This window comes from Guillardia theta, assembly GCF_000315625.1.
Source record: "Guillardia theta CCMP2712 unplaced genomic scaffold GUITHscaffold_13, whole genome shotgun sequence".
Classification (NCBI taxonomy): Eukaryota; class Cryptophyceae; order Pyrenomonadales; family Geminigeraceae; genus Guillardia; species Guillardia theta.
Window position 1 is genome coordinate 484,819 of NW_005434661.1, and position 24,994 is coordinate 509,812.

At 53.4% G+C, this 24,994-nt stretch overlaps 10 protein-coding genes across 10 annotated transcripts in view; 4 read left to right on the top strand and 6 right to left on the bottom strand.

Moving 5' to 3' along the window:
- Positions 1 to 82: 82 nt before the first annotated feature.
- GUITHDRAFT_103426 (hypothetical protein) lies at positions 83 to 4,268 on the bottom strand (the record flags this gene model as incomplete). Its single annotated transcript, XM_005837760.1, has 18 exons — positions 83 to 95; positions 164 to 263; positions 326 to 373; positions 419 to 448; positions 491 to 539; positions 582 to 622; positions 687 to 819; positions 881 to 955; positions 1,005 to 1,068; positions 1,421 to 1,538; positions 1,681 to 1,718; positions 1,758 to 1,853; positions 2,361 to 2,440; positions 2,489 to 2,560; positions 2,859 to 2,927; positions 2,967 to 3,398; positions 3,448 to 3,930; positions 4,023 to 4,268. The coding sequence occupies 18 exons, from the start codon at positions 4,266 to 4,268 to the stop codon at positions 83 to 85; spliced, it is 2,187 nt and encodes a 728-aa protein (XP_005837817.1).
- Positions 4,269 to 4,828: 560 nt separating this feature from the next.
- Positions 4,829 to 5,928, top strand: GUITHDRAFT_66646 (hypothetical protein; the record flags this gene model as incomplete). The annotated part of the gene is made up of 3 exons (XM_005837761.1): positions 4,829 to 4,964; positions 5,112 to 5,755; positions 5,839 to 5,928. Coding segments are annotated over 3 exons (870 nt in total), but the record flags the coding sequence as incomplete, so codon positions are not given.
- A 911-nt stretch (positions 5,929 to 6,839) lies between these two features.
- On the bottom strand, positions 6,840 to 8,223 carry GUITHDRAFT_161725 (hypothetical protein; the record flags this gene model as incomplete). The annotated part of the gene is made up of 1 exon (XM_005837762.1): positions 6,840 to 8,223. Exon 1 carries the CDS (start codon positions 8,199 to 8,201, stop codon positions 6,840 to 6,842), a length of 1,362 nt encoding a protein of 453 aa, XP_005837819.1. The 5' UTR covers positions 8,202 to 8,223.
- Positions 8,224 to 8,971: 748 nt separating this feature from the next.
- GUITHDRAFT_85230 (hypothetical protein) lies at positions 8,972 to 10,107 on the bottom strand (the record flags this gene model as incomplete). Its single annotated transcript, XM_005837763.1, has 9 exons — positions 8,972 to 9,050; positions 9,096 to 9,113; positions 9,160 to 9,286; positions 9,335 to 9,398; positions 9,465 to 9,538; positions 9,584 to 9,713; positions 9,769 to 9,824; positions 9,887 to 9,944; positions 9,983 to 10,107. Coding segments are annotated over 9 exons (729 nt in total), but the record flags the coding sequence as incomplete, so codon positions are not given.
- A 1,154-nt stretch (positions 10,108 to 11,261) lies between these two features.
- Positions 11,262 to 12,923, top strand: GUITHDRAFT_134947 (hypothetical protein; the record flags this gene model as incomplete). Its single annotated transcript, XM_005837764.1, is given in 9 exon segments — positions 11,262 to 11,440; positions 11,617 to 11,709; positions 11,753 to 11,810; positions 11,920 to 12,003; positions 12,046 to 12,183; positions 12,228 to 12,270; positions 12,316 to 12,531; positions 12,714 to 12,763; positions 12,783 to 12,923. The coding sequence occupies 9 exon segments, from the start codon at positions 11,262 to 11,264 to the stop codon at positions 12,921 to 12,923; spliced, it is 1,002 nt and encodes a 333-aa protein (XP_005837821.1).
- A 652-nt stretch (positions 12,924 to 13,575) lies between these two features.
- GUITHDRAFT_103430 (hypothetical protein) lies at positions 13,576 to 14,390 on the bottom strand (the record flags this gene model as incomplete). The annotated part of the gene is made up of 6 exons (XM_005837765.1): positions 13,576 to 13,651; positions 13,695 to 13,810; positions 13,855 to 14,013; positions 14,059 to 14,138; positions 14,186 to 14,229; positions 14,272 to 14,390. The coding sequence occupies 6 exons, from the start codon at positions 14,388 to 14,390 to the stop codon at positions 13,576 to 13,578; spliced, it is 594 nt and encodes a 197-aa protein (XP_005837822.1).
- A 426-nt stretch (positions 14,391 to 14,816) lies between these two features.
- On the top strand, positions 14,817 to 20,296 carry GUITHDRAFT_134948 (myosin; the record flags this gene model as incomplete). Its single annotated transcript, XM_005837952.1, has 9 exons — positions 14,817 to 15,042; positions 15,921 to 16,017; positions 16,066 to 16,851; positions 16,899 to 17,196; positions 17,242 to 17,301; positions 17,381 to 19,762; positions 19,814 to 19,957; positions 20,002 to 20,085; positions 20,174 to 20,296. 9 exons carry the CDS (start codon positions 14,817 to 14,819, stop codon positions 20,294 to 20,296), a joined length of 4,200 nt encoding a protein of 1,399 aa, XP_005838009.1.
- A 10-nt stretch (positions 20,297 to 20,306) lies between these two features.
- Positions 20,307 to 21,290, bottom strand: GUITHDRAFT_92844 (hypothetical protein). The gene is made up of 2 exons (XM_005837766.1): positions 20,419 to 21,290; positions 20,307 to 20,373 (listed from the first exon to the last, which is right to left on the bottom strand). The coding sequence occupies exon 1, from the start codon at positions 21,047 to 21,049 to the stop codon at positions 20,435 to 20,437; it is 615 nt and encodes a 204-aa protein (XP_005837823.1). The 5' UTR covers positions 21,050 to 21,290; the 3' UTR covers positions 20,307 to 20,373; positions 20,419 to 20,434.
- An 838-nt stretch (positions 21,291 to 22,128) lies between these two features.
- GUITHDRAFT_134950 (hypothetical protein) lies at positions 22,129 to 23,172 on the bottom strand (the record flags this gene model as incomplete). The annotated part of the gene is made up of 8 exons (XM_005837767.1): positions 22,129 to 22,190; positions 22,243 to 22,355; positions 22,397 to 22,493; positions 22,573 to 22,627; positions 22,658 to 22,763; positions 22,809 to 22,900; positions 22,952 to 23,040; positions 23,100 to 23,172. The coding sequence occupies 8 exons, from the start codon at positions 23,170 to 23,172 to the stop codon at positions 22,129 to 22,131; spliced, it is 687 nt and encodes a 228-aa protein (XP_005837824.1).
- A 636-nt stretch (positions 23,173 to 23,808) lies between these two features.
- GUITHDRAFT_103434 (hypothetical protein) overlaps positions 23,809 to 24,994 on the top strand; it is a gene marked incomplete at both ends in the record, with an annotated part of 3,277 nt that continues 2,091 nt past the window's right edge. Inside the window, 3 exons of the mRNA XM_005837768.1 lie at positions 23,809 to 24,333; positions 24,398 to 24,568; positions 24,610 to 24,975. Of these exons, the coding sequence (XP_005837825.1) occupies positions 23,809 to 24,333; positions 24,398 to 24,568; positions 24,610 to 24,975 (1,062 nt within the window). The remainder of the gene's footprint in view (positions 24,334 to 24,397; positions 24,569 to 24,609; positions 24,976 to 24,994) is intronic.

Below are 24,994 nucleotides of genomic sequence, written 5' to 3' on the forward strand. Positions count from 1 at the left end.
CCATTCTTAATGTCTTCCCTTCCCAGTCAATTTGTTCGCAAGATACTAAACACATGAAGTTTGCTCGTCAAGTGCGAAATATTCAACCTGAGAGACTGTGTCAAGCAACGTGAGCAACACAAGCAATCTTTGAAATCGATTAGTCCGCTTTACTTCTGCTCACCTCTCCTCCTCCTCTTTGTCAGTCAGCATGTCAAAATCTTTCTCGTTGACCTCAACGTTCAACAAACGTGCCATGATACGTTCACTTCGCAAGCGAACTTCTGCAAGATGAGAAGGAGAGCGTCAGCCAATCTCCTCCTCCTCCACGCCCTGGCTGAGTCACCTGAGTTGATCTCCTCCAATGATTGGATACCCCAGCTGGTCTTCTCTACTGCGTGATGTTCATGCCATGATCAGCTTCCTCTTCATCTCTCACCTAGTTGCTCCAACAACTTCTCCACCTTCTCTGCTCGCACGTCAGCAGCGCCTCCTCCTCTCCTCCCCTCACCTCGCAGAGTCTCGAAGACGAGCATCGACCAAACCACCTGCTTGTGCTCCTGCTCCCCCCGTCACTCCTAGCAGACTTCCGCACCATCAACCTGTCGCAGCTTGATGAACTTGCGGATGACGGTCTCACAGACTGAAAGTGAGTTACAACATCATCGTTCCTCCCTTTCCTTCCTCCTCCCTCGCATCTCTTCGACCTCTTCCCTCCCCTCCCTCTGCTGCCTTGCCTGTCTCTTCCGCGCTCTCGCTGATGCTCGAGCTTTCCAGCGCGCTTGAGCAGAGGGAGGACATTTCTTGCAGCTCGTCTTCCATCCACGTTACCTTGTCGTACTGCGGGAGAGCTGAGGGAGGACAGGGAGGGGGTGCAAGGAACCTCAAGGGAGGGGTGGACCAAGAACAGCACGGCTGTCACTGCCAGTCTCCCTGCGTCATCCTCCGGATCTGCCAGCTGGCTGACGGTGAAACGCTGCGGACAAGCATTAAGAGCCTCCCGCTGCTGCTACCGCTGCTGCTACCGCTGCTGCTACCGCTGCTGCTACCGCTGCTGCTACCGCTGCTGCTACCGCTGCTGACTTTTCTCTTTTGCTCGAGAATCAGATCCCTCCATTCCTCACATGCGAAGACGTGAAACCATTTCGAGCCAGTTTATCCACAAGCTCCTCACATTTCCGATGCGACCTGGCGGATGAAACAAAAAACGCGGAAAATCAGCAAGAAGAGAGGAGAGGAGAGGAGAGGAGAGGAGAGGAGAGGAGAGGAGAGGAGAGGAGAGGAGAGGAGAGGAGAGGAGAGGAGAGGAGAGGAGAGGAGAGGAGAGGAGAGGAGAGGAGAGGAGAGGAGAGGAGAGGAGAGGAGAGGAGAGGAGAGGAGAGGAGAGGAGAGGAGAGGAGAGGAGAGGAGAGGAGAGGAGAGGAGAGGAGATTCATCTTACTTGTTCACCTCCCGACCAGTCCGCATCACTTGCTGCATCACCTGACTTCGGCTAGACGACGACAAAAGAGAGACGAGCAGCTTTTGTTGGATGGTCTCCTTGTGAGACTTGGAGGAATCTTGCATGTGATCAGCATTGCCAGACTTGCAAGGAGGAGAGGGAGGAGGGAGAAGGAGGAGAGGGAGGAGGGAGAAGGAGGAGAGGGAGGAGGGAGAAGTCCATGCAATCTCACTTACGTTCAATGAGTTCTGCAAGCAAACCGCTCTCCACCATCGTCTCCACCCCAAAGCTTTCAAGCCTGACACTCGTAAGATGCGCAGGGATCGGCAGCCTTCACCGCTCTGAGAGCTTCTGCGCCGCGTGGCTTCCCTTGAGTCTACCTCGCATTGTCTCCACCCATCGCATCAGAACCTCCACCGCCGTCGCGTCCCGTCTGCATGTCAGTGAGACCATTCGCCATCCCCTGCCACTCCCCTCCTCCTCCCCTCCCTCCTTTCTCTCCTTCCCCTGTACTTCCCCCGAGGTTGACTCCTCCTCCTCTCCCTCCTCCTTCTCCTCTCCTCGCCCTCCTCCTTCTAATCGTCTCCCTCCTCCTCTTGACCCTCCTCCTCCTCCTCGTCGCACAGAGAGTCAAGATGATGAACAGTCGCTGTCCTCTCGTGCACGCGGAGAAGGCAGCGTAGATCCTGAGCATGTGGGTGAGGAGGAGGAGGAGGAGGAGGAGGAGGAGGAGGAGGAGGAGGAGGAGGAGGAGGAGGAGCAGAAGAGGAGGAGGAGGAGGAGGAGGAGGAGGAGGAGGAGGAAGGAGACCATGACGTTGGTCCCGCGCAACTCGGCGATGTAACTTCGAGCACTGAAAATCCAAGGGGATGAGCAGAAGCGGAACAAGAAGGGCAGGAGAAAGAGAAGCAAGCAGCACACGTCTTGGTGAACCACTTACATCTCCAACATCACGCGAGAGAACTTTACAGCAGATCTGCTCTTGTAGAGAACTAGTTGCACAAGCCTTTCCTTGGATATCTGAGAAAAGAGTCGCTCAGCACCTCGTCATGTTGCAGGTCAACGCACCTTCATCATCTGAAACTTCCTCCGCAATGAGGAGTCCGTGAGGTGACGATCAGCAGTTTGCGGGTTCTCTTGCTTTTATTACAGGAAATCACAAGAAGCACGAGAGAAGCAACAGAAATTTATTGACACGCAGCAGGAAAGCGGGTGATGACACCATTCCCTGACTTGCGGCAATGACAACCCGACCGTCACGATTCCAGCTGCTCTCAACAGACAGATTCGCTCAATGGTGTGCAAACAAAAAACATCTCATCATGACTACATCACAGGTAGACAAGAAAAAAAGGAGAAGCAGCAGGGGGGCAAGCGAAAGGAACAAAAGAAGGGCAAGCAACAAGGCTTGAGGAGTAAGAGGAGACAGTTTGAGAACCTCGAGGTCAACGGAGGGCTTCTGACTCGATCTAGAGATGAAACGAACCCATTGCAACATGACCTTGATCTAAGAGCCGTGAGACTAGCAACACAAGCAAGACTTTACCATCAGGTAGGAGTTCGACGATCTTTGTTGGTTGCGATACGCAAAGTCGGTCAGCGTCTTCTGAAATGTTGTTGTATCCACCCAGAGATGGAAACAGATCTGAGCAAGAGAGAACTGTTGTCGGCCGTACAAGACATTGATGGCCTTCTTGACCAGAGTCTGTCGCTTGTTGGATTGATTGAGCAGCTTGTTTAGCTGCGACGAGTCTCTCTCTGCTTCTATCAGCGAAGTCTCCAACCGCTTCACCTGCACGAAGAAAGGAACAAGATGTCCGTAATCATCGCACGCGCTGTAACTTGACTGAATCTTGCTCTCGCGCTCCTCCACCATCCTCCGTGCCTGGTGGGCAGCCTTTGTTTCCTTCGGGCTGTAGTCACTGAAGATGGCCGACAAGAGCTCAGTCCGCAGCAGGTTCAAGGCCGTCGAGTTTTCCTGTCGCGTCATCAGACGCCACAGAGGCCACAAACCAACAGCCGCCCACCTTCGCCGTGATGCAGAGCTTGTCCAGCAGGTCGCAAGTCACCGCAAGTTTGGCGACGTTGGGAGACTTGAGCTCGTCGGTCTTTACAGCAACTTCGCGTAGTCGCACTTGAGCCATGAGGTCCATGCTGCTGAACAGCTTCTGCTTCAGCTCCTTCAGCTCCCCCCTCTCGCTCATCGCGATTTGACCCTTCAGCAACTGACCCGATTGAAACGCGACACGTTCTGCCATGCTGCAGCCGAACTCGAGATCGGCAGCTTGACGGGGGGTGAGGGAGAGAGAAGGAGACTCCATGCTCTCGTACCTCCTCGATCTCATCGCCACCACTCTCTGGTTTTTCAGCATGCGAAGCAAATCACGAGACCCTGTCTTGACCTCCCTGACAGCCATGTTGTCCACCCCACGCTTTCTTTCCTGCTCGCTCTCTTCTGATGCAGATCTTGTGGAGGAGGACGCGAAGTCACTGGTGAACGACCTGGCGAGCTGCTTCGAGTCAGAGCAGGTGACAAGGAGACAAGCAGATAGAACAGAAGAGGAGATAAGGATATAGATCAGGTAATCATTTAATCAATGACCTGCGACTTGAGCTCGTCGATCTGCTTCTGGAGAGAGACAATGATCTGATCCTTTTCCAGCATCCTCCCTCTCGCTTCCTCGCAGTCTCTCAGAGCTTGTTGGTGGTTCGTCTTGAGAAGCTTTGTTTCCTGGTAGAGCTTCTCCCACTTCTCTCTCCACGTCGCTTCTTCAAGTTTTCTCGGAGTAGAACTTTTGACAGTCGGCAGAGAAGACACGAGGGGACGTCGGGGAGAGACTTGAAACATCCTCTCCATGTCAAACTTGTGCCCCTTCTCTTCTGTCTTGTCCTCCCTTCCCCTGCCCCCTCTCCTCTCCTCTCTTCTCCTCTCCTCCCCTCCCCTCTCCTCCCCTCTCCTCTCCTCTCCTCTCCTCGCCTTTCCCCGCCTCAAGTCTTCGCTCTCTTCTGCTTCATCCTGTCCCCACCATTCTTTTCGGCTCCTTCTCTCCCGTCCGGTCAGTTAAAAGCTAGCTGTGGTACCCGGCCATCTGTTTGTAGGGTGGGGTCCTTTGGTAGCAACGGAAGCTGCGGGGGTGGGGTGGTGAGAAAGATACGAGTTGGGTTGACTGGCCATGGAATGTCCAGCCATGGCGATACGAGGGAGCGTGACGGGTACGCTGGAGGAGGCAGAGATGATGGGAGCCCATGCAGGCATAGTCAAACTCGTTCCATCAGCTTCATGGTGAGCTGCCTGAGCTCCAGTTGAACCTCGATCCAACTTCTTGCATGCAAACAACATTTGAGCGGCTCCTCCCCTCCTAACAGCAGTCCTTACATGCTGACCTGTGTGGTCACATCATGAACCTGATGGAAAATTCTGTCAGGTGTGCCCAGAGGAAGAGCTTCAGTCAGGAAGTAGACGACGGTCTTTTAGATTTCATGATTCCCAGGCCAATCGAGCAAAATTCTGTTGGGAGGAAGGGAATTTACCGTCAATACCATGGTACTTTACTTGCTGTTTTGTGCTCAGAACTACCTCTCTTGCCATCCATTCTTGCTGCTGCTGCTGCTGCTGCTGCTGCTGCTGCTGCTGCTGCTGCTTCTGCTGCTCTCAGGTCATCTGGAGGTAACTCCCATCGTTTGCTGGCAGTGGTCAAGCCTTCGACAACCCTGCAACAGTATCGGAAGCTTGCCTTGAGCCCTGCAAGAAGACCGCCGAGAGGAGACGCTGCCATGCTGGAGCGGCGGTTCTGGACGAGTCTAGGGACAGAAGCTCTTTCTCCTCCGGTCTACGGCGCTGACGTCGTGGGTTCATCGTTATTTGAGGACATGGCTGGGGAGTGGAATCTAAAGGAATTGAAGACGATGCTGCAAGGGCGAGTGCAGGCGCTTCCAGGCGTGACCTCCTCCTCTCTCTACGTGGGGATGTGGCGAACCACGTTCGCGTGGCATACGGAAGACTACGAGCTGGGGGCGATCAACTTCAACCACATGGGAGCCAGGAAGCAGTGGTACGCGGTACCGCGAAGCGCGAGAGCTCGCTTCCAGGCTCTATGCGACGAACTTTTCCCTCGTGAAAAGAGAAAGTGCGAGGCGTACATGCGGCACAAGACCTTCATGATCGCTCCTTCTCGGCTGCGAGAGGTTGGAATCCCGGTCTTCTACTGCATCCAGGAGCCTGGAGAGTTTGTCATCACCCTACCAGGAGCATTTCACTGTGGATTCAACCATGGCTTCAACATCGCTGAGGCCTGCAACTATGCCGTGCCGTCCTGGATCCCACTTGGTCTGCAGGTCAATAGCTGCTAGCCGCTTCTTCTCTCCTTCCTTCTTCCCCTGACTCCCCTCTATCGCATCGACTCATTGCTTACTTGCAGGCTACTCGCTGCATCTGCCGCCCAGGAACCGTCGAGATTGACATGCGAGTCTTCAAGGAGGAAGGTCAGCGGGAGGTTGAGCATCAAGAAGGAGCTCTCGTCTGGGCTGCTCTCCCCAACTTCCCGGAGTGGCCTGCCATCGTATGTGGTCCGGTCACTCAGGCTCAGAGGAAGGAGCTGCTCGCTCATCCTCACTGGGTCTTCGTCGTTTTTCTTCCCCGAAGCTCTAAGAGCTGGGCAGTTGTCCCTCCCCGCGATGTCCGCAGGTACGCGAGTGAGGAAGCTGTCAAGCTCGACCAACCGAAAGAGCTGCGAGATGCCATCGAGCAGGCCAACAAGAAGCTGCGAGAGACGAATGAGCACGAGGACACGGAGAGTCTCGAGGTTGCGAAAGGGAGGCAGAAGATGAGGCTCAGCATCAAACAAACTCTTCTGAGCGGAGAGGATGAGGCAGCAGGAGCACTCGCTGAACCTGTGGAGCATAAAGAGGGTCCGGAAGACAGGGCGATGACGTCGCCGAATGTGATTTCACATGTAGAGAAGAAGCGCAAGGGAGATGAGAGCGCAGGGTCCTCGAAGACCTGCAGGCCCGACAAGAGAAGCAAAGAAGAAGGTCAAGAGAAGCGCGCGGAGATGAAGTTGCCCGACAAGAGAAGGAAGCGCACGAAATCGACATGCAGCGATTTTCAGCGTTCGCTAATGCTATGTTCCAGTCGCTACCTCAATTTCGAAGCGCAAATGAGAAGAGCTCTTGAGAAAAGTTTACACGATGAAGGTCCCCCGTCGATAGGAAACATAAAGAAGTAAGTGATGTGGACGATTCGCAGTCTTGTACAAACAGAAGAAGCTGTGATTATAAGCTCGTAATGAACATTACCAACAACGTAACTAGTGAAACAGTCAGATGTTGCGTCGTTAATCGACTCGAGCTTGAATTGAGCTTCTGTCTTCTCACTTCCGTGAGCTTCGCCAAGATTTTCTTCTCCATTCTCTTCTCAGCGCTAGCGAGAGCCTTCTGTGCCATTCGTCAGGATACCAGTGCTCTCTTCTCCTCCCCTCACCTTTAGCTCCTCTTGGCGGGTCATCCGTCGCTCAGGCTGATCTTGAGCTGATCTTCCTGCATTTGGTGCGGCATATAGCGCGTACGCAGGCTGCCCGTTTCTCCTGTAGATGACTTCCTTGTAAAATTTCTTGGGGTCCCACGACGGGGGAGTAGCAGAAGCTGCGCGAGCTGAGCCAGACGCACGTTGCCTGGCAAGCTGCTTGTGACGCCGAGAAGCCTGACCCGCAAGCTTCTGGCCCAACAGAGCCTCGTGCCCACCACCACTAGCAATGACATCTCCCACACGAGCTTGCGCCGCGACGGCACTAGCGGCTGGAGGACGCGTCTGCAAGGCTTGGAGTGGCACCCATACTACTCGACCTCCCGGTACACGAACACCACCAGAGAGTACTGGTGCTCCGGGCTTGTTGGCGCCTGAAGACCGTGAGGCTAGCGAAGGTAGCGAGCTGGCCATGGCCGCCTGAGCTTCAGCATGGGAGCACCATGATGCGTTCCTGCCATGGCAGAGGACATGCAAGGGCATGGGGTCTTGCCACAGAGGAGGTTCGCTTGCAGTGGCTTCCTGTTCTTCTCCTCCTTTGTCCCCTGGTTCAGCTTGACCCGCGTCGGCTTCCTCCTCGTGAGGGCTTCCCCCTTCACCTTGAGCTGCTGGCTCTGAGGTCGGTTGATGCTCTTCACTGTTCACTTCTCCGCCCTCTTCGCTTCCTTGAGGATCAGTGGGAGAGATCACTTCCCCCACGTGGACGTATCTGTCTTGCTTGTGAAAGAACCTGCTGGGGTTGGGATAACCATGCGCCCATGACGCCTGTACGTCAGAGGCCAACACCGGCGCGCCCAACCGTCTGGTTCCTTTAACTGCTTCCTGGTTCTCACCAGCCAGACTTACCATGGCTGAAAGAGGGTTGCGAGCCGCCAAGGCTCTTTCCCCTGCTAACCATGCTGCAGAAGGTTTCTTCCTCTCGGCCATCGCAGCAGCTTTTGCAGCAGCAGCTTCGCGCTTTCTTTGCCCGGGTACACTCAAGGCGGCCTGCATAAGTGCTGCTTCCACTGCCTGCTTGCTCGCACCTGCCACTGCCCGCGCTGCTCCAGTCTCGGCAGCCCTGATGGCAGTCTTGATAGGGACGGAGCTAGAAGGTGAAGGTTGAGTTTCGAGAAGGAGAGAGAGAGACTTGAGAGGAGGCGGAACGAGAAAGACGAGAAAGGCGATGGCGAAGGAGAAGGAGAAGGAGGCAACGAGGAGGAGGCGAGAAGAACCAGACGCCCCCCATGCCGCCATCCCTCGCCCTTCCTTTCCTTGCATTGTCTGCGAAGGGACAGAAACTCTCCAGAATCTTTTCACTCAATATCATCACCCTCTTTTCCGCCCCCCCCCTCTGTAACTGCAGCGTAACTGCCTGGTGCACTAATCGGGCGGCACCAGTTGCGAGCCTCCTCGGCAGTGACCCTGGACGAGCCTGGCAAGCGCGGCCAGTGACTGAACGTAGAGAACGCATACTGAGCGGCGAGACAAGTCTAAGACTCTTATCAGCTTCTTTACTTTTTAGTGAGTCAGCGGCGACTCCAGGGGGCTGCCTACCATCTTAGGCCTACAGGGGCAGACTTCCTCTCAGTTGACGAAGAGCCATAACCTAGACAATGGTCACTAGAGCAGCATGCGGACAAGCGGCCTGTGAGGTAGACCTGTTGCTTCACGCTATCAGGCATTGCCGCCAACTAGACTGAGTCAGAAAAAGCCAAGGAGATGGGGACAAGGTTCTTGAACCTGCTCTGGTGGCAGTGACATAAGGGTGTTGAACTGCTGTCTTTGCTCTGGGGTGAGGTTTGCGAGCATCTGAGTGACAACCGTTACATCATACCATCAAGTCGCCTTTCTCCTCCACCTGCTGCAGATTCCCCCCCCCCGGTCCGAGCCCCATAGCCCCACTGCCTCCTGTGCAGCCCGTCAAACGTGAGCTGACTGCCAAGCATCTCAAGCGCATGCCTGGAGTCATTCCATAGCCTCCTCCAGCAGAACTTCCAGGATAACTGAGACAGTCAGACAAGGTTGTCGAGGACGGATCAGCTCACGAGCTATCCCCACTCCCGCCTCTCCCACTGGTCACGCTTGCTCCTCCCACAGGCTGACCCATCGCACTCGGAGGCACATTTCCTGGCGAGCGGGGTGATGACATGAGGAGCAAGAGGAGCTCAGCACCTGGCATCCCCATGCCTCCTGCTTGTGAATCAGAACCTTCACAACATTAGAGCCACTCTCATACCTCCAAGCTGCGGGGGAGGAGGCATGCCTGGCCCACTAAGCCCGGACATGCCCCCACGTGGCAACGGGTCGCTATGAATGCCGACGGGTGGAGGGGGGCCGCCGCTGCTGTACTTGGAGAGCAGATCCTAAGAGGGGATGAGGGGAGCAAAGGACGAGAGGAGGCATTCAATCACATGCATCCGCAGCACAGCCATGGACAGCTGAGGGTAAGTGTTGAAGAGCTCTCGAGCTTGCTCTCTGCGGGATCAATCAACCATCGACCAAGACAGATATGAAACGTTAGTCAGCCTGAGCTTCGTTCACCTGTTTTGAGCGCAAATTGTTTTAAGCTGACCCATAACATTGTACATCTGTTCAATAGACATGGTTGAGACAACCTGGATATGAACCTCAAGGTGAAATCTTGTGAGAATAGATTTTACAGCCATTATTTGATCATGTGCATTCATAAGTGGCTTGGCGCCACTTGCTCCCGAGTTCGACCCTCCTGATCCTCCGCCACCAGATTTTCCCTCACCCAAGCTTGACGCATAATCAATTCGAAGCAGCCGTCTACCAGACATTCACATTCAGGATGTAACATCAGAAGCAACAAGCCATCTAGTACCCATTGAACTCAGTGTTGTTCAAGTTCCTGATAGCGGACTCTGCAGTTTGTGCATCCTGGTCAACATGATGTCATTTGTGCGGGCAGCTTACAATGAGCAGGTTGTGATCTGAATCACCCGAAATTCACAGAAACCAAAACCTTTAGGTTGACCCGTGTCCGAGTTCTTGACCAGCCTGTTTCGCTTCAGTCCCGGAAGACAGATTCAAGGCACCACCGGAAGCTGACTACATGGCCGACTGCTCGGAAGATATCCTCCAGCTGCTCCTCTGTGGCATTATACGGGATGTTTCCGACAAAGACTGAGCGACTGGCTTGACTTCCACGCGAGCCCGACATGATGGCAGCTGCTGACTTGCTGCTCCTCACGATCTTCCTGTCGGGGCAAGACATGAGTCGTGTTATCGCCATCCGAGTGAGGTCCGAGATTGACAAGTCGAGGAGAAGAGTGCGAGGAGAAGACGTGGTGATTGAGGCGTTCGAAGGTTAGTAGGAGCAGCAGTAGGAGGGTGTGTGTGTGGAAAGGGGTAGGGGACGATGGTGTATTCCAGCAGCAAAAGCGTCTGCACAACAAGGAGAAAGAACAAATCTGATTCGCTTGTAGTGGACCGCAAAAGTGAGACAGCCAGCAAGCGAGGGGAGAGAGGAAGCAAGGGATGTAAGGAGCGAGGAAGCGAAAAAGCGAAGGCGGGTAGAAAGGAGGGAGCAGATGAGGGATGGGCGGTGTGTGGATGGGAGGTGGTCGCGGAGCGGAGAGGGAAAGGATGACTGAGTGAATGAGAGGGTGAGTAGGAGGGATGGAGAGGGTGAGTAGGAGGGATGGAGAGGGTGAGGAGGAGGGATGGAGAGGGTGAGGAGGAGGGATGGAGAGGAAGGGCGAGAGGTTTGAGAGGGTTTAGTGGAGGCATAGAAGAGGGTGAAGCATAGGGCCAACACCGAGAGCAATGTGCATTCATGTGAGGAAGCTGACGTTAGGATGTAAGAGGAGAGGGAGCCGGTAGCTGTAGCAGGAGGAGCGAGTGAGCGATGAATGGCGAGGGAGGAAGGAGAAGAAGCGGATGAGGCTGATGGAGAGCAGGCGAGCTGTGGAAGCGGAGCGGAACGAGGCATGGGAAGGAAAGGGGAGACCAAGGGCAGCAATTTTTCTCTAAGTCAAGTTCACTCATTGTAATTCTCTGTCCTCATTGCACATGTCGTCATGGTGGCTAGCGGTGGCGGTGGCGTGGGCGACAGCTGGGGAGGGAGGGTGTCGGGTGTGGGTGGCAGGAGGGAGCGAAGAGAGAGCAGTGAGAGGTCGCTGCTGGATCGACGGCGACTGTCACAACGAGAGTGGCTGGGGAGGATCTGAAGATGATACGGAAGATGCTTACAGGAACGTCTCCTGTGCCCTCCATTCACATGGATGATGTTGGCTATCGCTCTCCCTTTGTGCCTTCCTCTCACTCGCACTTGCCTTCTCTCCTCCGCCAGCTTTCTTCAGATCTTGACTCAGCATGCACAGGAGCCTCAACGTTGGGCGGGACGAAGAAGCCTGTCTGGCTCGATCAAAGTTCTACTTCCACAAGTGTTCCAACGATGCGGATCACCCCATGCTGGCGACTTTCATGCCGACGGCTTCTAGCAGATTTTGGCCGCCTCAAGGTCGGAGGAATGCTGAGGTTGTGGTGGAGTGGTGAAACAAGGCAGTTGAGACAAGCTTGCAACTGAGGTGGGAAGAGGTTCGCGCTAGGCGGAAGAAGTTTTGTTGGCCTGGGCATCGGACTGAGGTAGAGGACAGTGGTCAGGTGATGGCTGACATTCAGGCCGCAAGGATTGCAAATGCGAGGATGGTGCGACGACATGCTCCAGGCATGGCTGGGAGTTTAACCGGGTGATGCGAAGAAACGACTTCTGCTCACTACAGGAGGAGGTGGATGCGCTGCGAGACATCGGATACTGCCTGTTAGGAGACTGTTCTTATTTCTCTCTTGAGATGCTTTTACAGGAATCAAGATGCCATCTACAAGTGGGCAGCCATTCTAAAGACTGTCCGTGTTCTTCAAGTAATTCTCCTGTCTCACTTCCTCCTCTTTCCTTTTTTCCTCTCCTCCTCATTCTTCTCTTCGTATTTGCCCCCATCGTTTGACAGCTTCAGGACTAAGTCTCATCCAGGAGGAGCATCAGACGTCGTCTTCAATGGGGCTCCCGCCAACCTTCAGCTCTATCGATGTGGGGGGAGGCAGTTCTCCGTTACAGGTGACGAGGAGGTAGAGAGAAGGTCATCTGAGCGAGGAGCAGTTCTTCATGTCCCAGAAAGGCTCTGTGACTAATATCGACATCAACTTCCTCTCCTCCTGGTTTCCCATCGATGGTGAAGGCATCTACGCGCGAGCAGACAAGAGCAAGCTTGTTTTCAATCGCTCCAACATTCACAAGGTTGTGGCGGCTGCTGAGAGAGAGTCTTAAGTGCCTCGTCACAGATAGAGGGAGAGCTGCTGCCTGAGCTCATGAGGGTCCCCGACGGTGAGGAAGCAGCAAGATCTCGAACTCTTTGACGTGACTTGGCAGGAAGCATCGACCTGGTGTATGACGCGTGCTCCCTCATCCATATGTGGAGACACTTTGCTCGCCCTGAGCAGGGCCTCGAACGTGCAGTGCAGGAGATCCATCGCATTCTGCGTCCTGGCGGCTTCTTTGTCGTCGTGTCAGACGTGGCTCACCCTGACGCGCAGGAGGTTCGAGAGTTTCAACATGCTGACAGCCTGGCCAGCATCCTTTACCAAGGTGAGAGGAAGACGCGTGGAGGAGAGAACTGACAGTAGGGAGGAGATGGGCTCTTCGAGTGGGTTGGAGATCCTCAATTCTTCATCGGAGAGGAGGAAGAAGAACAAATCTTTCGTCACCGGGGGTCCTGCCTGAAGGTCAACTTGCCATCCACATTGCGCCTTCATTGACGTACAAACCAGCTGGAGTCAGCATGGCACAAGGCAAGATGCAGCCCGAGCACACAGCGGAGGTCTCTGAACATGACACAGGCGAATATGAGCAGCCATGCGTTGGACGCGAGGAATCTGTACACGTGCGAAGCTCTGCCAGAGGTAGCAACTTGCATGTATGAGTCGAAGCTCAAGGGAATCAGGGAGAGCTTCTCCTTATGGTCGCCAACTTCGTCCTGAGAAAGTCATGACGTTGCCTGCATCTCTTCTTCTTCCTCGCGCTCCTCCCCTCACTTCCCATCCGACATGGCACGCTGCGAAGCAAGGAGGAGCCACCAGCTCTGATACAGATGCTCCGAGGCAGCAGTGAGCCCCCTTTGGTTCATGCTGACAAGGTCAAGCCCGTCCGATCATGAGTTCCAGCCGATGCCCCCGGGAGGCAACGCCATGCCAAGTGCGCCGCTGCTGACCGACCGTGAGCAGCGATATGCGGCTGCATAGGGTCGCAGATGCGGAGCAGATGCAGGGGGCAGTATGACTGGAAGGAGGAGGGGAAAATTCCTCTAGTCGACGAGGGCTCCTCCCCGTCGCTGTCCTTACCCGGCGCCGGCCCTCCTGACATATCCGACATGACGAGGCAGCTGGATTGACAGCCGGCAAGATACTGGGGCAGAGGTTGCTGTGAGATTGGGTAGCGAGACAAGGCACTAAAAGCTGGCCAGCTACTTTGTTATAACCCATCAGAATCACTAGGTGGGTGAACGACTTAGAACGAGTTGATAAACATCTAGAGAGAGTCAGCCGCTGCTTGAAGCAACCGAGGTCGAAGATACCGTGAAGCTCTTCTATCCTTTTCGTCGTCACATTCGCCGGTAAATCCTGACAGCAGAGCTTAGGGACTCCCGTGGTCTTGCATGAGGTCCTTCACCTCGAGAAGACGTTGAAGAGCCAGTGGAATCGGCCCGATCCTGCTGTCGTCAGAGAGGACGAAAGCGTGATAAGGGGGTTCACCATTCGTCTTGAAACGATTTCAAGTCTCCGTGCTGCTCATGACATTCCTTGGCATACACGAAAGCCTCCAGCAGACCTTTGCGGGCAATCGTCTCCTTGTCTTGGTTGTCCTTCACCTGCAAGGGTTTCACTACTTCCACAGTGACGAGGATCGGAGAACCTGAGAGGCGAGGTAGTCTCGAAACCTCTTGATGTCACCGTCCACCATTTTTGAAGTCTCCTCGTCCACTTGATCTTTTCCTAGCAAGGCAACTTCAGCTTGCATCCAAGAACCAGGCAGTTCGACACTTGCTGGAAGCTTCTGCGACGAGTCGACGTTCTATACTAGCACTGATCAGGGGAGTCGGCGATGGCTAGAGGTCACCTTTCCGTGTGATTGTACATCAGTTCGAGGCCTCTTGCTTGCTGGCGGATTCTGATCTTGTTTGTGAAGAAGAAAGTCGTCTGGGATGTTTGAGCAGGCAAATCGAAACAAAATGCAGACATAACACCCTCAGGTAGCCGCTTTTGTTCGTGATGACAAGCCTGTATCCAGCTACAACAAATCATTCAAACGTTTCTGCGCCTCTCTTCATACTCTGTTCTTACGATGAAGCAACCTTGCTGCCTTGCTTGGGCAATTTTGGGAGTTCCGTCGAACTTGCAGACAACATGAGTCGTGTCTGTGGTCACATCTTGTCGATATTGAGCTCCCATGGCACATGCCAAACTTCGGAGCTCAGCACGCTCAGGGTTCACAAGTCCGCTGAGAGCAAAAACAACCTAAGGTGCAAGCTTGTCTGTCAGCCCCTCGACTACATTGTACTATGATATTCTAGGTTCTTAAAGTGGATGGCTTTCAGGAGCTCTCTTATCCCTATCCTTACCTTTGTCTGCTGAAGGCGCATATCAAGATCTCCTCGTCCTTTGCTTTCTCGTCCTCTCGCTCGCTCTTGACAAGGTTAAAGACTCCCTGTCCCTCCTCGTCTGCCACCACGTACTTGTTGTCGTCATCTACTACCTTTTCAGAACCTGCAATTTCCAATATACTGCTCCTGCTCCTGCTCCTGCTCCTGCTCCTGCTCCTGCTCCTGCTTCTCCTGCTGCTCCTGCTGCTCCTGCCCCCCCCTGCTCCTACTCCTGATGCTCCTGGTCATGATCCTGGTACTCCTGCTTTTCCTGCTCCTGGTCCTCCTGGTCCTCCTGGTCCTCCTGGTCCTCCTGGTCCTCCTGGTCCTCCTGGTCCTCCTGGTCCTCCTGGTCCTCCTGGTCCTCCTGGTCCTCCTGGTCCTCCTGGTCCTCCTGGTCCTCCTGGTCCTCCTCCTCTCCTTCACCTCACTCAGCGCCGGCATCTTGGCATTTTACGATGGTGGATTCCACCCATAACGGAAAGGTAACGGTTATCACAACATGTACCAACCTTGCGAAGTCAACAGCATCCACCCCCCCCTACATCCTTCGAGTACCCCCATCTGTGAGGGTACCTCTTCTGCCGTTCCCCGGACCCACCCCACCCCCCATGAGCTTCCATTCCAATCTTTGTCACCCCCCTCAAACTCCATTTAAACTACCCCCCTAGGTACTGAATGACCCCCTCGTACATACCCTACCCTACTTCCATTTACCCGACTCCACTGTAGTACCCTATGACTTCCTCTTACCCTACACCTCTTTACCCACCCCCTACTTTACCCTCAAAGTACCCCGTCATTGATACTCCTTACCTACCCCACCACCCCATGGTGATTCGCAGCGCTTGCCGCTCCTCATGCTATTATGAGCAGACGGCAGCGCCTCCTCCTGCCCTCCTGCCCTCCCCTCAGACAGCTTCTCACCTTCTTTCTCTTCCCGTCCATGCCTATTTCCCTTTCTCCCCATCTTCCGCTGCCTCCCGCCTCTCCCGCTCCTCGCTTTGCCCAACTCGGTCCTCGAACCTCGCGTCCCCTGATCCGTTCCCACCTGCCTGTACACCCCAGAATTTTTGTCGATTTCGAGGAAACAAACGCTCTCTGATCACAGATCGATGAAGTTCGATGCTTATGACTCGCTGTGCTAGCTAGTCTTCGCTGTCCTCCATTGACACTAACGCGACCGGGTTGCTGATCGAGGGTTATGTTGGCAGGGGATGCTGGATTGCAGCTGAAGGGCTGAGGAGATATTTGTAAGGAGCACAGGACCGAAGCTTTTGAATTGCTTGTGAGGGTTTGCCGGTGCCAGCTGCCCAGAGAGACTCAGTGGAGTTTGCAGGTCGAGCGATGACTTCGGTTCATATTACAGCGAGGGTCTGGTTGAAGGTTTCAAACCTGAAATGGGTGGGAGGGATAGTCGAGCAAGTGCACGAGAGGTCGCGTTGCTATCTAGCAGGCTCTCAATCTTTGACACCTGTGTACAGGGAGCTTGTGATCGCCACTGAAGATGGAAAGCGAGTCACTGTACCCAGAGGAAGTGATAAAGTGTCACAGAGGACACCGCAAGGGATGGAAACAGTGGATAATTTGACTCTTCTGCCAGACCTAGACGAACCCAACATGCTGCATAGCTTGATGCAACGTTATCTACAGAATAAGATCTACACTCGAACAGGGCCGATCCTGGTGGCAATGAATCCGTGGCAAGAAATCAAAATCTACAGTCCAGAGATTCTGCATTCGTACCGTAAGCATCAAATCGATAATACATCCCCACACGTTTTTGCAATCAGTGAATCGGCTTTCATGAACTTACAAACAACGAGGAAGGACCAAACAATTCTTGTGAGTGGAGACAGTGGATCAGGAAAGACGGAAAGCACAAAGTTCATGATGCAGTACTTGGCAGCGGTCGCCCATCACACTGCTACGACAGCAAACACTGAGCAACAAGTTTTGCAGTGCAACCCAGTGCTCGAAGCATTCGGTAATGCCAAAACATTGAGGAATGATAACTCCTCTCGATTCGGAAAATACATCGACATTTCCTTTGATGATAGATTTGCACTAATTGGTGCCAAGATTGACACCTATCTCCTGGAGAAGTCTCGCGTGGTGGGACAAGAAGAAGGAGAAAGAAATTTTCATATTTTCTATCAACTTTGTACGCAAGCTGGTCAAAACATCCCCCTCACACAGGCACTTGGACTGAGGTCCGCGGAACACTTCTCGTACATTCGGAAGGGATGCAAAGTTTCAGTAGGATACAGGTAAACAGAAAGCTTGTTGTATAGCCGGTTAACAAAGCATACTACAGGCCTGCTACATCCTTTCAAAATACGCTGGCTGCTTTGGAAGCGATCGGCATTGCAGCTGCAGAGCGAGACTCAATTTTCAACGTGCTGGCTGCTGTGTTGCATCTTGGCAACATGACGATAGGAGCAGACAAGGAGGGAGGAGCCGTTGTGAGTGCAGATGACTACGAGTCTAAGATTTGCGCCAAATTGTTGGGATGCGACACGGAAAAGTTGGTGGCAGCGCTGGTTGTGCGGCACATCCAGGCTGGTCCAACAGTAGGCGGCGACTTCTATCGTGTCTCTCAGAGCCAGCAGCAGGTTGATCTTCATGCCTCTGATCATTTTAGATTAACTGCTTGACAGGCTGTTGACGCACGTGATGCACTAGCTAGAGCCTTGTATGGGAACTTGTTTGACATGCTGGTTTCTCGAATCAATCAAACTCTGCGTTATGAGGTCCAACATGGATGTATTATGGTGCCTTCTGAGTATGTGGTAACAGGTCGGGACGAAGACAAAGACGATTTCGATCTTGGACATCTTTGGTTTTGAGCATTTCAAGACGAATCACTTCGAACAATTTTGCATCAATTACGCAAACGAAAAGCTGCAGGGGCACTTCAATGAATTTAACTTTTCTTTGGAAATTCAAGAATATCAAAAAGAGGATATCCAATGGAGCTATGAAGACTTCTACTTTCAGACAAACACGAAATGCATAGAAATGATAGAAGCGAAGAGGACGGGGATGCTGGCTCTGCTAGACGAACAATGCTTAATGCCAAACGGCAACGACGAGACTTATTGCACGAAGCTGAAGAGTGAAATTCAAGACAACCCTTACATTTACACCGCAAAGATGAAGGGAACGCAGTTTACTCTAAAGCACTACGCAGCTGAGGTAGTTTACGACGCTCAAGGCTTCTGCTTCAAGAACAAAGACCCGGTACAGCCCTCTATGCTGGAGTTGCTCTCAACCTCCCACAATGAGTACATTCGACAAATCTTTCAAGATCATCTAAGCAAGATGGAGCAGAACACCAAGAAAGGACCCAAAGGGCAGTCATCGCTCTTCTTCGAGAGTGTCACGTCAAAGTTCAAACGCCAGCTCACCGATTTGATGATGAGGATCAATGCCGCTCAACCTCATTTCGTCCGTTGCATCAATCCCAACTCGCAGAAGGAGCCTGGAAAGCTTGAGCCGGAGATGATCTTGGATCAGTTGCGATGCTCAGGCCTCATGGAAGCTGTCAGAGTCTCTCGCGCTGGTTTCCCTGTGCGCGTGCTGCACCAGGACTTCACCTCCAGGTTCTCCATCCTCGTGCAGCCACCTCCGGGTGACTTGAGGGTCGCCGCGACTCACATGTGTCGGTCGCTGAGAATGCCCGACGAGCACTACAGGGTCGGCAAGACTAAGATCTTCATGCGCCGAGAGATATACGACAAGCTTGAGGAGGAGAGGAGTAGACTGCTTGTTGGGCAGGTGAAGATCCTGCAGCGGGTGGTCAGAGGTCACCTCGCCCGCATCGTGGTCAAGAAGATTCGATTGCTTCGCAAGGCGTCGTGTGTCACAATCCAGCGGTTTATCCGCATGAGACTGGCAAAGCAAGTTTACCTGGAGTTGCTCGAGCGGAGAAGGCGAATGCAAGAAGCTGAAGCAAGAGCCAAAGCTCAAGCGCTTCCCTCGCCTTCTTCACTAGACTCAAACGTCCAGCAGCATGCTGAGAACTTTCATGGCGGTGCCATGTCGGACAACTCTCCTTCCTTACCGGGTCGTAGCCCTCGAAGCCCCACCAGGGTTGGATACCTCTCGCGGTCCCCTCAGATGGACATGCAGGCGAGGATCATAGAGGAGCTCGAGGTGCAGCTGACGTCTGTGCGAGAGCTCTACTACAACGAACGCGCAAGTCAGCTGGCGCTCTCTAACCTCGTGAGAGAAGTTCATATGCTCAAGGACCCCGAGGAAATCGTGAAGCGCATTAAGGCGTTGGAGGACAAGATACAATCGCAACGGCAGGAGCTTGCTTCCACTGCACCGATTGGTCAAAACAGATTCGAAGACGAAGGTCTCGGCAGGAGGACAGACTCGCTGACAGCGTGCCTGGCTCTACTGGAAGACAAACTTCACCTGCTGTTGCAGGTGCAGCAACACAACCAGGGCCAACATAGGATGGACTACTCTCGCATCCGCTCGGAGATTGAACGCGAGTATCAAGCAGAAGTTGCCATGCGGTTCAAGGCGGCGAGCGACATGCAGATGCGACTGGAGAAGTGCCAAGAGGAGCTGAGGAGGCGTGACGAGGAAATTCTGGACCTGAACGGGAAGCTGATTCAAGTGCGACAGACCCTGTCACAGAGGGACACAGAGATCACGCAGCTGCTGAATCGAGCAGATCAACAACTGATGGACCGACTGCGAGCGAGAGACTTGGAGGTCGAGAACCTGGAGGCGATCAAGAACAAGATGATGACTGACCGAGCTGTCCTCGAGTCCATCATCAGAAACGAACGCAAGCAGCGGGAGGAAGAGTTCAACGACATGGACGCCAACATTCGCGCGCGAGATGACAGGATCAAGGAGCTGAGTGAGCGCCTGGACGAGCAGCTGCATCGATGTGAAGCGATAGAGAAGAACCTGACGGCTGAGATGAGCAGAAGACTGTCGAGCAAGGACATGGAGATTCAGTCCAAGAGCAGCAAAGTCGACGAGCTCACGTCCAAACTCTCAATGCTGCAGGCTCAGATCTCTTCCAATGGGGCGAGCGCGTCTGGTCAAGGCAACGAAGCTCTACAGAGAGGGTACGTGGAGTTGAAGCAGCAGAACCATCGGCTGCTGCAGGAGAACGCGATCCTTGAGAGCAGGTTGAGCAACTTGGCGAGGACCGTGAGTGTCTGTCGGAGGTCCGACGGTCTGAGAGGTGACGTTGTGAGGCAGGCTGGGTCAGAGCTGGTGAGGCGAGGTGTGGATCACGAGCGACTCGACGTCATGGCGAGGATGATCAACGACGTAGCAGAGGCTCATGACGCGTCTGTGGTGCGGGAGAGAACCCTCAAGGTTTTGGAGCATCAGCTGCGAGACGTGAGGAAGCATCCAGCTCCTTGCTTGCTTGACTCGCCTTGCAGATCAACGAGCAGCACAAGAGAGTGATGGACTCAGGTGACTCCGGCTGGGAGCAGCAGATCGTCGCTCAGCGTCGCTTCATGGAGGTTGTTGAGCCACCTCCCCGTACCGACCTCTCCTTCTTCCCTCTTCCTTCTCGACTCGCTCTGACCCTTTGCATCTCTTTCTTGCCAGGCTGTTCGCAATGTCATCGGCCGCCTCGGCCCGTCAGCTTCTCTCATACGCGAGACGCCGAGCGACTTTCAGTTTCTCGCCATGAATCACGTGCAACAAGCTCCTGGGCCTTGGAAGATGTGACGAGCGTGACGACGCGGCACCTCAAACTTTACTCACTTTGCATTAACTTAGTTGCGCATGGCTTGATTTGCAACAGCCTGTAGAAATACATGAGATCAAACTCGACAAGCTCAGCAATCCACCTGCTCTTCTCCTTTCTCACTGCAGCACACAACACGAGCTACTTCCTGGCACTCTCTCCGTGCTCGCGACATTTCCGTCGACATGTGAGTACCAGACGGCGATGGCTTGAATGAGCTCAGGCTTGTCGATCTCTCCGTTCCCGACGATGTCCGACTTCTTCATCACCCAGTCTACCTCCTCCTTGGTCGGCTCGTCCCCGTCGTTGAGCTCAGTCAGAACCTTCTTCAGCTCCTCCCAGTTGAGTCGCCCTCGCTTATGCACGTCAAATCTAGAGAACACCTCGTCGATCATCTCGCGGTTCTCCTGGTATGATTGCCAAGCATGCGCTGCCGCTGCGAACTCTGGTGGTTTAATTTCCATCTTCCCGGAGACCCACTCGGGGTTGAACTTCCCACCTTCCTTGGTCGCTGTCTGAATCACCCACTGAACTTCAGTGTCTGTTGGAGCCCGACCCTGACTGATGTCTTTCAGATACTCTTTCAGCTCCTCAAAGTTCAATCCGCCGGATTTGCTCTTGTCCCAGGTTTTCAGAACAGTTTGCACGTATTTCTCATGATTCTTTACTTTTTCATAGAGCTCCTTTCTCTTCTGGCACGCTTGTCGCTTCTGTATCAAAACCAAGGAAGCCATTGGTATGCTAGCTGCTGTTCGCTTCTCCCTTGTCTGCCTCAACCTCTTCCTCCACTTTTGTAGGTAAACCTGTTTAGACCCTTGTTTAGACCCTCGCTTTCACTCGTGTTGTCCTGCTTTGAGGTGCCTTGATCTTCTTGTTTTCTGATCTTCTTGTTTTCTGATCTTCTTTTTCTGATCTTCTTGTTTTCTGATCTTCTTGTTTTCTGATCTTCTTGTTCTGATCTTCCTGTGTTTCTCCTGCTCTCCAACGCTGTTGTACAGTTGACAAATAATTTTGGACGTTTTAACTTCTGATTTAGAAAAAAACAAGAAAAAAATCGTCAGTTAATGACCGTTATCGCCGTTACGGGGGAATATTCAGCTGAGTAGGCGGCCCCGGGGGACTGTGACGGACTTGTGAAGACTTGAATACTGAAGAATACTGATGATACTGATGATACTGATGATACTACTGATGATACTGATGATACTGATGATACTGATGATACTGATGATACTGATGATACTGATGATACTCGGATGATACTGACTCAGATGATACTGATGATACTGATGATACTGATGATACTGATGATACTGATGATACTGATGATACTGATGATACTGATGATACTGATGATACTGATGATACTGATGATACTGATGATACTGATGATACTGACTCAGATGATACTGATCGGTCGGACTCACTGCTTGAAGTTGTTCAGTTCTGTATGGTACTCGAGTGATGAGAGACAAGTGACACAGTACTTTACTCAAAGTTAAGTTAAAAATCAGTACGAGGACAATCAGGAGAGTCGAGGAGGCTTGACCTGGGCCTGACCGTACACTGACGAGTCGCCGCGTGACTGGCCAAAAGTGACGGCCGCCCCGCGGCGGGCCGGCGACCGTACGCCGCCGCTGTCGGTACGGTCACCGTGAAGTTACAGTACGGTGGGCCTACACGAAATTCCGAAGTTCAACGGCGCCGGGACCTCAATCGGACCCGCTGCGTGCAGTTCAAGTTTAAGGCGGCCCCGGGCCGGCTGCTCAGTGCCAGTGACTGCCGGTCGGATCGGACGGGCCGCGTAGTTTATCTAGTGATCTAACTCATACTCAATGATACCTAAGAAGCCTCGATAAAGATCGTCTAACTGAGCTGAAACGATTACATTAGTGTCATCTCAAGGCGTGTGTTCAACAGCGCTCACCTTCTTTGAACGGCATCGGCTGGTTGAAAGTCGTCCCGGTGGTGATGAGGATGTTTGCGTCTCGTTCCGTCACGTTCTTGTCCTTCTTGTCGATAAAGGGGCCGTCGAATATGCTGCGAAGCCTCAGGAGCGAGGAGGGTAGCACAGGGTCAACCTTGAATCTCCGAGAAGGTGATACCCGACGGCGGTGTCTTCGTTCTTGCTGTGAATGTAGAACGCTCTTGTCTGCCCCCCCGAGATCTTGACGCCCTCTTTGAGATCATGGGTGACATGCAAGCGAGCAGCACATCAACTGGGAAGAGAAGCGAAAGGGCGCAAGCTGATACACACCATCTGTGAAGGGCAACTTCCCGTACTCCCCATGCTCATGACCAGGAATGTTCACCTGCGCTGATTCAACGACAGACAGACACACTTGCACGCAAGATACTCGAAACCCTCCGCCGCATGCTGTCCATTTGGTCTCATCCTGAAACGAATGCTCCCAGGGTTGAGGGCAGGTGTAAATGTCATAATCAAACCTGTCGCAACATCAGAGCTTCGGTCTGTTGCTTTACAGCTCTCACGGCCCGCCGTCTGCAGAACAGATTTGAACCCCGGTGATGACAACACTCCTTTTTGCTACAATGTTGAACATGAATCCATGAGCGCCATAATCCTGCAACCTCTCTTCTTCATCGCCTGCAAATCGCTAGTGTCGCAATCTCACCACGCCTTCGTCTTGATCCGCTGTTCGGAGGCTATACTGAGGGGCAGGTTCGAGGCTGTATCCATCTGTCGTTCTGTAGAAGTTGATATCTGCATCGGAATGAGTGAGATCATACTAAGCGCTCCGGCATGCTCTGTCTCCTCCTCACCTTTCATCGCATCATTGAGGCGCCCTGGCCCGAATTCCTCTTCCTCATCCGATTCTCCTCCTCTCAACGTCATGGCACGTGCTCTCTTCCAGCTCGCAAGGCATGTTCGACTGGCATGGCCTTCCGTCTGCAACCCCCCCACCCCTCCATTGCTGCTCGCCATGCCCACAAGCGCAAACACGACCAGAGTCGCATCGTGAAGCATTTCTCTGATCCTGGGTGGATCGGGGGGGTGGGGTGCCAAAAGAGATTTTCGAGGGGGTGGGGGTCAGCATTCCACCAGGCAACACCGGGTATGCAACTAACATGCAGATTCTCAACGGTTGGGTCAAGAGAATTGCGGCACATGGCAGGCGAGAGCCTGGAGCAGGGAGAGGGAGAGGGAGAGGGACAGGGACAGGGAGAGGGACAGGGACAGGGAGCCTAGGAGGGAGAGGGAGCCGCTAGGAGGAAGAGGGAGCTACGGAGCCTGGGCAGCGGAGGGAGAGGGAGGATGGGTGTAGGGGTGAAGGCGGGAATGAAACAACACTGTATTTTCTTTGCTTTACTTCATGTTCTTTACTTGATGTCTTTGAATGGCTCGTTAAACTTTGACAAGATTCGCTGGCAACTAAAGATCTATCAGGTCGAAGCGATGCGCACAAATAGACCAGCAAATCAACAAGAAAGCAGGTCTTGATCGACAACCCTCCGGTTCGCCAAGGCAACCATGCCTCCGGAGAAACTTTTCAGTGATGAAGGAGAGAATGACAAGGAGGCTCTGGCCTATGTCAGAAAAGCTCAGTTTTCCCTGCGAGGGTGGATGTGCGAACTTCTTGCTTTCATCATCTTCCTCGCAGCTTTTACGGCTTCTACGATGATGTTTAAAGACAGGGGGCAAACACATCACCTCGAAGAGCTGTTCAGGTCTAAGATTGTCCCATCTGAGAGCATTGCTACACCTGAAACCTTCTGGAAGTTTGTGCTCAACAACGTTGGCCAGGTGCTGCTGGTGAACAACACTGCCTTCACCAACAACAGCTTTGAGTTCGGCAACATGTACGTGCCGACTGGCATCAGGCTGCGACAGCTGAGGGTCGGGGAGTCCGTGTGCTCCCGGACAGCCAAGAGGCTCGTCGTGCGTCAATGCTACGGCACCTTCAACTTCCACGACGAAGAGAAGACCTTCCTAGGAACCGACGGCAGCTCCCCTCAAAACCTTCCTGCCAGGGTTTCGAGCGCCTTCCAATGGAAGGTAAGGAAGCAGCCAGCAGTCTCTGTCCCCCCTTTGCTCCAGCACCTGCCTGACTGTCTTGCAGGACTCCACAGAGACAGACGAGATCATTCAGTGGGGGTACTTCGGCCTCTATCCTGGAGGAGGGTTCTTCATTGACATCAACAACTACCCGGACCTTCTGGCCATCGTTGGTGACCTCCAGCAGCATCAGTGGATAGACATCAAGACTCGAGTGACTTTCGTCGACTTCGAGGTGACCGTCTCCTCCCCTCCGCTCCGTGACTTCCTCGCTAGGTTTACAGCGCCAATCTTGACGTCTGGATGACCTCGCGGACCATCTCGGAGTGGCTGCCTTCCGGCGTAGTCTCCAGCTTCTTTCAGTTTCGAGCGGTGAAGCTAGATCGCTACAACCTCGTGACAGCATGGGATCACATCTTGGTCGGTCTTGAAGTTCTTGTCGCCATCATGGTGGTGTGGCATCTCATCCAAGAAGTTGTCGAGCTGATCAATCAGGTTCTTGCTCTTGCTCTTGCTCTTGCTCTTGCTCTTGCTCTTGCTCTTGCTCTTGCTCTCCTCTTGACATGGTTTCTGAAGGGATGCTCCACTTATGTCACCAACTTCTGGAATTTCCTCGAGCTCGCAAACATATTTTTCCTGGGGGTTGTCGGACATATTCGAA

Excerpts from the sequence above, each read along its gene's own strand:
- GUITHDRAFT_92844 (XM_005837766.1), bottom strand. The coding sequence starts at position 21,049 with ATGGCTTCCTTGGTTTTGATACAGAAGCGACAAGCGTGCCAGAAGAGA.